Here is an 11,005-nt window from a genome sequence, read left to right on the forward strand (position 1 = left end):
GTTCCTAAATATTTCCATTATTTTAAAATAATTAAAATATTTAATTCATGGATTAAGAGTAGAAAATAAATTAAGAAATAAGCATTTGAGGTTTGTAGGTTCACCCACAGAGGGCAAGAAAAGGGAAAATACAGTATTTGTCAAGACTAGTACATCTATCAGGAAGTTCTATTATTGAGAAACACCTCTTGTCATTTGGTTTTGTCACCATAAAAATGGAAAAAAATACTATGATGACAGTATTTGTTGTCCTCACCTTCTCCACGTCCTCCGGAAGCATGCAGATATCCTGCAATGAACGATTCAAAGGTATAGCACTTATGTTCAAAGGAGAAGCAGAACCTGTGGGTAGAACAAAAGCTTTTATTAGTTCTTTCTTTCTCTGCAGCACCCAGGATGTGTGCAGGGTGACTTCCAGAAAGCAAGGCAAATTTTCTTTCCCAAAACTGAACACCATTGGGTCAGGAGTTTTTGGTGGAAGTTAAGAAGAAGGAGAAAGCGAGGAACACATCGGCATTTGACCTACTCTGGCAACCTGAACCATGAGCATCAATCAACAACCAGAGAAGCACGGTTTAAACACTGTGCTGTGACAGTACCAGTGTGCTCCCAACCAGTGCTCTCCCAGCTATGCCCTGAGCTGCTGGGGACAACCACAGCCAGAACCTGAGACTGGATTTACAGCAATACTCTGCAGTTGGCAACACAGCCAGCTAACACTGCTCTCTGCTCACTCACAGTTGCTGGAAGAAAAATTAATCTTACTGCTGTCTGGACATGCAGAGAGATGCATCAGCCTTTAAAAGATTCCTCCTATCACTGCTGGCATTGTGTGACTATAGCAAGTTTGAGAACCACTTTGCTGCTATGTTTCCATACCCTCCAGGTAATCTCCCCCTCCTGTTTTCAAATACAACCCATACTACATGGTAATATGTCCAGCTGATGCATTAGCTGCAGTACTCCCAGCTTCGCAGAAAAGCAGTTTTGTTTTCCTGGCATTTGCTGACAAGTATGATGAGCATTTGAAACAAAATTCATCTTTTTCCTAATAAGAACATCTCACTGGGCAGCAGAACACACACCTGTGTTCTATTGATGAACTATGGACTGCTTTTTATATGTAAATACATGTATAGTTACAATATCCTTTCCCAAGGAACTGAAGGTGTGAGGTCATGCCCTCTTGTTTTCAAAGCACCCAGCCACTGCTAGAGGAAATTCGCTGGAAAAATGACAAAGATATATATATATATAGTCTATGAATGTAAACACTAAAGAGATATGAAAGAAAAGGAGTTCTGTTTTTCAGACTGTTGTTTACTACCCCTTCTTTGACCTTAAACCCAAGCAATTTGTTTCACTCTGGTGAGGTTTACATGATAAAACAGACCATATGTAAATGGCCACCACACACACACACCATTTAAAGCCTTTGCAGATCACAGCTTCATCAAAGGCTTTTTTTTTACAATGCCATTCCCAAATTTAGTCACAGAAAGGCTAAAGAGGCCCCACAAAATACGACCATAATTTATGAGAACTTTTTCTCCAACTAAGGGGCACTGACTCTCAGGCCGAGTTTAGATCATTTATATTGCCTTATTTATAGAAACCATGTTACACTGCCCTGAGCACTGATGCCATCAGGCTAGAAAGTCAATACTGCGCTCAAGCGTAGCCAAACAGACGTAGTGTTTTTGTACAGAATTATTAGTACCTCCATTGTGTGTACCACAGAGGAAAAATGGAGACACTGACAATATAACTTTTCAAAAGAGATTTAATAGCCTAATTAGGTTATTTTCATACCTACTTGATGATTCATCTTACTGGATAGGCAGTGCTGAAGACTCCACAGCTTAATGAAAGCCTACATTTTCATCAGTTAAGATAACAAACATTACTTTCTGAACTAAAAATAATAAGCAGAAACAAGGAAAAGGGAAAGTTATTCCTTTCTCTTAAAAACATAAGATGCAATTCATCTTCAATATAATGCCAAATCTAATGGGAGCTTTCTCTTCTGCTTAACTCTTGCATCCCACTTGCATCTTTAAGTAAAAAGAATTTAAAGTGGGAAGAAGCATGGGGAAGAAGCCCAGCACATCTAGCTAGGAAGAGAGACCTCAGGAGCTGTAGAAGGAAGTCACCTTGATGTAAACAGAGGTTAAAAGCAAGAACAAAGCCCTGTGAACTGTCAGTGACACACCAGCCACAACAAAGCACCCAGAAAACACCGAGCTCAGCCACAAGCTCTTCATTAACAATGACAGAGCCTTTTCAGAAGGTTGCAAGAGGCCACCAGAGAATGGCCCATAAATACATGAACAAGGCCCAACAGGAATTTCATTGGATGAGCAGAAACACCCACTAAACAAAAATATTAAATCCCACTGAAAGAAATTATTCTGATTTAAGTGATACTGCATAATTTTTTTATGTTTTGTCTATCCCTCACCAATTCTCCTGTGATAAACCACCATTTTTGAGATAGCAATTGAAAGGACAGCAAGTCAGGAAATGCTTTTGTTTAATTCCTGCCTTCAAATTAGCTGTTTTATTTCTTCTTTTTCATTTTACTATTCACTTTTCACATCCTCATAGTCATGGACAATGCAGGAGAGAATGAGACCTCACTCCCCAGGCTACCCAGTAGTGAGTTAAATGGCTAGAAGCAACAAGGAATGACGAAATGCAGTTTTCATTTGCACAGAACAGGTCAAAGTCTAAGGCAGACAGAGCCCATCACACTGCACAGTGTCTAACATGATCCTGGCTCCTGTAAGGAGTATATTTTACTAAAACCGAGGATGCTGCTTCTTCAGTCACCTGGCCTGCCATTCCTCTGTTTGCTTTCTGGAGAGCCAGCAGTGCTGCTAACCCAAAATAAGCCTGTGACACGTCCAACTCGTGCCAGAAGATCGAGTCACGCACAATTTATTTGTTATTACACGTGTGCCTCACAGTCCCTGCTGACCCAGGGAGCCTGGGCTGTGTTTTCCAGACCCAGCTACTCAAACCCACGTGACTGGCCACAGCCAGCCCCAAATACCGGGTGTGGTTTCCTTCTCCCTGATGGGCACTTCTCAAAGGCATGGAGCCAACACAGCACCCAGCAGAACAAAACAACCATAATCATCACCACCCTAACTGCTGACGACAGCCTATCCCGGATGACAAAGTTGTTATTATTAAGAGTTCCCAGTCCTGCAACAAGCAGCATGTGCTGGTTTGAGATCTTGATGCCAACTTGAGACCTTGGAGGAGCTGTGGGTAAATAGCTAGGAAGGATCAGAACTTGGAAGTGGTGCTCAACATAGTGCTACTGCTACTACTGTTGAGCAAAGGGAGAAGAAAAAAACCCAAACTGAAACAAAACAAACCCTAGTCTTTGTCATTCTTATTTATAATAAATGGGCAGGATGAGAACTCCCTGCTGTTTGCCTTTACTCCAGCAGAAAAATCAGGCTCGGCTTCAACATTTTTCCAAGGCTCAGTATCTATCATCATAGAATGGCTTGGGTTGGAAGGGACCTTAAACCTCACTGCCATGGGCAGGGATGCCACTCACTAGATCAAGTTGCTCAGGGCCCCATCCAACCTGGCCTTGAACACTTCCAGGGATGGGGCATCCACAACTTTTCTGGGCAACCTGTTCCAGTGCCTCACCACCCTCACAGTAAAGAATTTCTTCTTGACATCTAATCTAAATATCTAGTCTTTCAGTTTAAAACCATTCCCCCTTGTTCTGTCACTATATGTGCATGTAAAAAGTCACTCTCCCTCTTTTTCATAAGCCCCCTTTAGGTACTGGAAAGCTGCTACAAGGTCTTCCCTAAGCCTTCTCCAGGCTGAACAACCCCAACTCTGTCTGCCTTTATAGAAGTGCTCTATCCGTCTGATCATCTTTGTGGTCCTAAAGTAAGAACAACTCCTTAGATACTGGTAACACCCTTTATAAACAAAATAAAAATGCTTCATGTTGCTGTACCAAAGGCTGTTTATATCAGCCTTAAGGGTTAAACAGGACAGGACTGTTGTGCTGCCCCAGCCAAGGCCCAGGGACTCTGGCCTGCAGCCCAGGAAGACCAATGTGTCTCACGGAGGCACACACAGCCCCCAGGCCAGGCCAGCTGCTCCCCCAACCATCTCAGGGACACATGTTGAATGATCCCACCAAACAGCTCCTCACCTACAGACCTGCACTGCCCTGGGCCCCCTGACACTGCAAGGACAGAAGGCACCTAGCAGCCCTCAGCCAGTGTCTTCACAGGCAACACAAGGGCTATCCATACAGCTGGAAACTGGTCGGGGCAAAAAGATCCTGCTCTGTATCAGATGGGAGTCTGTGACTCCAAGACCTCAAGTGGACCTGGAAAAAACAGTCCCACTCTGGCACAAGCCAATTTAGTCCTAACAAGAATGGATGTTAATGCACTGTCTGCAAATTCAAGCACTGCCTCTCCTTCAGCTCATGCCAAACACAGGATGTCCCAGGGAGCCTGCATTCACCAGTGAATCATTCCCAATGCCCAGATCCATGCTATCTGCCACTGGGAGAAGGGTAACGGTGAAGACAAGATGAAGCTGGTGGAAAGCCCATCCAGTGGATGTTCTACATTGCTCACAACTCAGCAATTTTTACATTTTACCAACAGTTGCATATTACAGAAGTATTTATGCATCACAAAAGATGCCTACTGCAAGCATGCGTGTCTCGTGTTCTACCAAGTCCAACCCTCTGGTTCTCCTTGGTTTTTAAGATTTCTCTTTCTCCCCTCTCTCCTATTTTGAATGATATCATTTGTCTAATTCACAATCACCACAAATAAGGACCACTTCAATTACAGATGTCTTTCCTAGCACAGATATTTTACAAAAATGCACCTGTAAAGTTACCTGTTGGATTGACTGGCTCTGATTGGGAAAGGCCACTGGGAGAACTGCTGTCGCTGCTGCTGCCAGGCACAGGCTCCAAGGCACCAGGGTATTTCAGCAGATCTGCTGGCTTATCAACAGTTGAATTGGAAAGAAACCTTGTGAAAGCCAAGTCTCCTTCGGGGGAGGTATAAGATTCATTTCCAGAACATACAACAGCTGACTTGATAGTGCCTCCTGTTAATGTCACCTGGGTAAAGCAGTCTCGCTTCAGAGGTGACATGTCCGAAAGAGTGAAACCATCCAAGGAGGAAGCAGCAGGATCTCCATCAGAGTAACGGGGACAAAAGTAAGTATCCAGCAAGGGTGTGGAGGAATCACAGTGTGTGTTGTTCCAACACGCTCGATGCCTCGTAAACCGGATGTCTGTTTGTGTACAGGCAGTGTTGTGGTGTGCAGAATCACTGTCACTGTCATCGTGGCTATCCCCAGCACTGCTTTCTTCCCACTGTTCCATGTCACTGTCTGGATGCTCAGCTCCCTGCATTGTGCTCTGCTCCAGCACCAAAGAGGGCTTCAAACCAGATGCATTTAAAACAGACACAAGAATGTCTTTGATAGCTTCAGCACTGTCTGGGTATGATCCAAAACTCCCAGCATGTCCAATCACTGCTGGCCTTGAAGATTCATCTGCTCAGAAAAGGGAAGAAATCAAGAGGTTAGGAAACAATCCTAAGAAAAGATTAATTTACAATGTGACTAAAAGGCACATTATTTTTTACACAGGTGAGAAGACAGAAAAGTGCTGAATTGGCACACTGCTCACTGCTGTCTCTTCCAGCAACAAAGCTCTTGCTTTCTGCACTCAGGAAGGAATTCTGTCATTGATAAGCCTAGGTAATAAACCAACAGTAAAGTATTCTCCTGCTAGCCTAGCACAATTAGCTAAGACTTTAATGGTGACTAATTGTCACTGTGCTTAAAACATCATTGTTCTACAAAACAGGGTGAGGTACAATTACTGATACAGGTACTGGTTCTATTGCCAGTAAAAGAGAAGATTACATTATAGCAAGACATAAGGAGGATCAATAGAGCAGAAAGAAAAAAAATACACTTAGCAGTATAAGGCCAAGTGCTTGTGTATTTCCGTTCTTTCTCATGTGGAAATGGCTTTAGTCCATTATTCATAGGGGTGGCAATATTAACATCAACCCATAAAAAGACCCAAACTTAGCTCTGTCACAGCAAGTTCATTATAATACCTCTAAAAGAATCAAAAGCACTGCCTGCCAAGGTCCTACATGATCTAATGCAAAACTGTAGTTCAACAGAAAATGGAAAAATTGCTTTTAGTTGCAGACATGACAACATGAACAGGACACAGAAGTATGCCCTGCAACCAGTAGCTATTGAAGAATAAATTGAAGTCCTATACCTTGAACAAAAAAAAACCTTACAGGAACTGTCATAATCCGAGTAATTAAGAGATTAGACACAAAGTCTGTGTTTGAGAAGAAACCATCAACCACATCAACACAATGAAGTTAACGACTGTCTCCTTTGGGGAAGGTAAGTGGGTTGTAAAAGTCTAAGAATAGATACAATTAAGAAGAATCATTTCCAGGACAAAGAACTCTTAGTTAGGACCACAAGGAATGTTAAATACGGCTGGTGAAAAAAAGCAGCAAGTCTTGCAGACTGCAGACTTTGCCCAGAGGTTGGTTTCCTTGAGCACACCTCACGGGAAGACAAACTTCTCCACGAGTCACTCACCAGGAAAGCCAGCAGGCACTCAAACTCCATGATAAGAAAGTTTACAAATGAAGGGATCAAAACCAAAACAAAAAAACGCACACTTTGGAACAGCAAGTCTATATAAAGACCAGTCCTAATCAAGAAAAATCTAAAATTGAGAACATCACAGATAAGCTAAACTGCAAGGGCTGATAGCAAAGCTGTCCTAGTAAAGTCAGGTCAAAATCAGCTGAAGAGCTTGTCAGTGACCAGTCACCTGCCAGTGGTGACAAAGCTCTTGCAGAAATAGCAGCAAAACTGCACATTTTACTGGATGCACCTGTGAAGAGACACCTTGCCAATGTAGCCAGCCATGGCAGTATAAGGGCAGGAATGGGAAAATAAAAGTAGCTGGCTTTCAAACAAACACATTTCAGTCTTTCCAGGAAAAGAAAGCTATTTTGGTAACTACTGACAATTGAATTGCACAGGAATACCTTAACTTAGGCTGCAAATACCATCTTTTCTGTGCAAAGCAAAACATTTAGTGTTAGAATAAAATAAAAAAAAAGCATAGAATCATATGGATTGGAAGGAACCTTAAAGATGATCTAGTTCCAACCCCTCTGCCATGACCAGAGACACCTTCCACTAGATCAGGTTGCTCAAAGCCCCATCCAACCTGGTTTTGAACACTCCCAGGCATGGGGATATCCACAACTTCTCTGGGCAACCTGTTCCAGTGTCTCACCACTCCTGCAGTAAAGAACTTCTTCCTAACATCTAATATAAATCTACCTTTTACATTTAAAAACATTCTCCCTTGTCCTATCACTACATACTCTTGTGAAAAGTTCCTCTCCAGCCTTCCTGCAGGCTGCCTTTAAGCACTATAAGGCTACTAGAATATTTCCCTGGAGCCTTCTCCAAGCTGAACAATCCCAGCTCTCTCAACCTGTCTTTATAGGAGAGTGCTCTGTCCTTCTGATCATCTTTGTGGCCTCCTATGGACTTGCTCCAACAGGTCCATATCATTCTTATTGCTGTTGGCCTCAGAGCTGGAGGCAGTGCTCCAGGTGTGGTCTCACAGGAGCAGAGTAGAGCGGCAGAATCACATCCCTGGACATGCTGGCCACGTTGCTTTTGATGCAGCTCAGGACACAGCTGGCTTTCTGGGCTGCAAGCACACACTGCTGGGTCATACTGAGCTTCTGATCAACCCAAGTCTTTCTCCTCAAGGCTGCTCTCAATCTGTTCTCTGCCCACCCTGTATTGGTACTTGGGATTGTCCCAACACAGGTGTAGGGCCCTGCACTTGGCTTTGTTGAGCCTTCAGGAGGATCGTACAGGACCACCCCTCAAACCTGACAGGGTCCTTCTGGATGGCTTCCCTTCCCTTCAGCCTGTCAACCACACAACATAGCCCGACTTGTGCTCAGTCCTACAATTGTCTTTCAACTCTTCTGCTCTGCTCTCCTATTGCAAAGCACACTCCAACAGCCTTTACATCCCCTTTCCTCCTTTATCATCTCCACTACTCCTGCATCATGGTACATCTCTAGCCCTAATCATATAACCATGTTGACCTACTCTGGTAAATACTCATTCTCAGCGGATTCTAAGAGAAAAAAGAACAAGTTTTTAAAATTCCAACTCATACTTCTGTTCTGCCAAGCTTAAAAAAAACCCAAACAACCCCAACAAAAAAAAGACTAAAAACTAAAACAAACAAGCAAAAAACCCCCAGCCAAACCAAAAAAACAGCCCACAAACAAACTAAACAGTCCATTTTAAGCTACTAAGAGAAATAGGTTAGTTCCAATTTTAAAAAAAAAATCTCAAAATCAGTTTTGCAACTAATACTCATGTGAATAATTATGGTAATCAGTTAAAATCTGAGAAACTATTTTTTGAATGAGCAAGGAGTTAATCTGCCAAGGATCACCTGAACAGTTTAAGTATTTTACTCTTGAGCATGCGAAGTATCAGCACAACTAAAATGGCCAAACTACCACTTAAAAGGAAAAAAACACTCATACTTTTAAATTGTTTAATATACATTGATATTGTACCACCCTCAAAGCCAATCAGCAAGGAACCCTCTTCCACCAAACTATACTTGTTTAGTACACACAAACACCAATAGCTTTTGCTAGCACTACATGCACCAGCAAAACTCCCCAAAGAGAGGTATTTTAGAACAAAATGGCATACCTGAGAGAATGGAGATTTGAGGTGTTGGAGCAAGGCAGCTAATCCTCACTGAGGGATTTGAAGAACACGCTGACTCGGTGAAAGCCACCTTTAGGCTTTCGTGGTTTAACTAGAACGACAACACAGAGGCAGACAATTTGGTTATAAGACAACAGCACTCTGCTAATGATACCCTCTGTCTCACAGTCATCCCAACAGGAAGAACACTGTTCAGAGGCCTGACAACAGTCACCTAACCACTGCCTACAGTTCTGGCTGGCTGAAAATCTCCCCAGAAGCATGCACTGTCTGAAGAGTGCTGGCATCTTAGCTCTGTGTCTGTCAGTTCATTCCAGAAGGCAAGTGACCAAAAGAAACTCTTTAGAGTAGGAGAATTAAATGTGTGTATAAGACATATATGAGACAAAATGCTGAATTAGATGACCATGTATCTGTCAAAACAACAGCAATGAACTGGAGAAGAATTCAAGGAACCACCAATCTGTAGCTAGAAGGATGGGCCTATTTAGATGTATACGATTTATAAACTAAATCTGTGAGGCCCCAACTCCACAAACACCTGATCCACATGCTGCTTGATCTCCCAGCTGTAATAACTGGGAGCAAGCACGGTCATGTCACCTAATTTGATAGAACACACTACATGTGGTTCACATTATCAACGCGGCTGACCCAGCATAAAACAAGAAGCTATATAGATAGGTAATACTTGACCTGGCATACAGCCTGCCAGTCTAAGCTGACCAAAATTTTGAATGCATTTGAACTGACTGGCCAGGTTTATACCAGATCAGCACTTCAGTTTGTGCAGTCATGACACCTCCGATTCAGTATTTCTAATCCCAAAGCTGGATTTACCATATTGTCATACCAGCATAAACTGAACCAGGGAAGCAGTTCAGGCAGATACCCAGGAGCTAATTCCATCAAGAGAGTAAGATACATTCAGCAAAGCAACAGGTTTCCTTCCTAAGTTCACAAATTCCTTGTGAAGGTAACACATTTGCCTTCTGCTCCACTGACTCAAGTATGTCACGGACCTGCAGAGTGCATCACAGAAACCAGGGTAATCGAAAGGATACCCTGCTCCGATACACACATCATTAAAAAGCACCAAGGCGCGTACCTCGTGCCTTCTCTGCACATCAATGAGAATGCCTCCATACACAAGCATCCCCAGGATTCCTCTCTCCCTCCCCTGCACACTGTGATCCCATACAAAGAGAAGAGAGTTGAAGCTGTGCTGTCCTCGGCCACTCTGTTGAGCTCTACACTTCCTACGTGGAAGAGTGAGGTGACTCAGAGTGCAGATCTAGTCGCAGATACCCTTCAGACTCACAGAAAGCAGAACAAATTAAAACCCACAGAGAATTTCCCTTTTAACATTTCAGGTCAAACATAACATCCTGAATTTAAAATATTTCGCGTTTGATTATGCCAGTGCTTAGAAAAATACTCTTTTCAGCATCTGATAGCATTTTCTTTTCTTTCTCCTCTGCACTACAGAAGTGCATGAAAACTGCTGCAACACACTGCTATAACCAGTAAATGTCTGCTGCAATCTGACACTTTCATAGCATAAAAAGGTCAGCCTTCCTCCCCAGTATTGGGACTGTATTTCCTAAGTTAACTCTGTAATGAAACCGTCAGCATTTAAAAATAAAGTATTTGCTACAGCGACTGACAGCTAAAAGCTATTTTAAACACGTCCCCCCAGCTAAGGAGCACCGTCTCCCTGGTCTCACCTTTTCTGAACGGGGTTGCTTGAAGACTTCAGTTCTGCTGTAGCTGGCGAGAGCTACTGCATGGAGAGACATGATGGGAAAGCATTCATTTTTTGGTGTTGTTAAGTACCTGGAAGCATTAGAGAGAGAATTACAGTCACCACCACGTTATCCGCGTTTCTCCATCTGTTTTGCAGACTCTACAGTTAATAGTCTGAACTGTTTTCCATCTTGACTTGGCATACTTATAAGCTTACCGAAAAGCCGAGCTCAGCAACAATGGAAATGTGTTTAAAGAAAAAAAAGCCTTACTCAGAGGTTTGGAGCTGCGGTGTTTTTTAAACAACACAACAGGGACGCAAACCACACGCGTTAAGAGCAAAGTACGGAGCGGTGTTACCCCGCGGGTCGCTGTAAGGGCAGCAGACGGTGCGGACCGGGCAGCAGCG

The 11,005-nt window shown here is 43.0% G+C and overlaps 1 protein-coding gene across 1 annotated transcript in view; it reads right to left on the minus strand.

Annotated features, from left to right (window-relative positions):
- KIAA0226L (KIAA0226-like ortholog) overlaps window positions 1-10,649 on the minus strand; it is a 22,804-nt gene extending 12,155 nt beyond the window's left edge. Inside the window, exons 1-4 of the mRNA XM_009070600.1 lie at window positions 10,578-10,649; window positions 8,833-8,941; window positions 4,903-5,571; window positions 257-342 (exon numbers count right to left, since the gene is read on the minus strand). Of these exons, the coding sequence (XP_009068848.1) occupies window positions 257-342; window positions 4,903-5,571; window positions 8,833-8,941; window positions 10,578-10,649 (936 nt within the window). The remainder of the gene's footprint in view (window positions 1-256; window positions 343-4,902; window positions 5,572-8,832; window positions 8,942-10,577) is intronic.
- Between the last annotated feature and the right edge of the window lie 356 nt (window positions 10,650-11,005).

The sequence above is a fragment of the Acanthisitta chloris genome, unplaced genomic scaffold (assembly GCF_000695815.1).
Source record: "Acanthisitta chloris isolate BGI_N310 unplaced genomic scaffold, ASM69581v1 scaffold19732, whole genome shotgun sequence".
NCBI classification, from domain to species: domain Eukaryota; kingdom Metazoa; phylum Chordata; class Aves; order Passeriformes; family Acanthisittidae; genus Acanthisitta; species Acanthisitta chloris.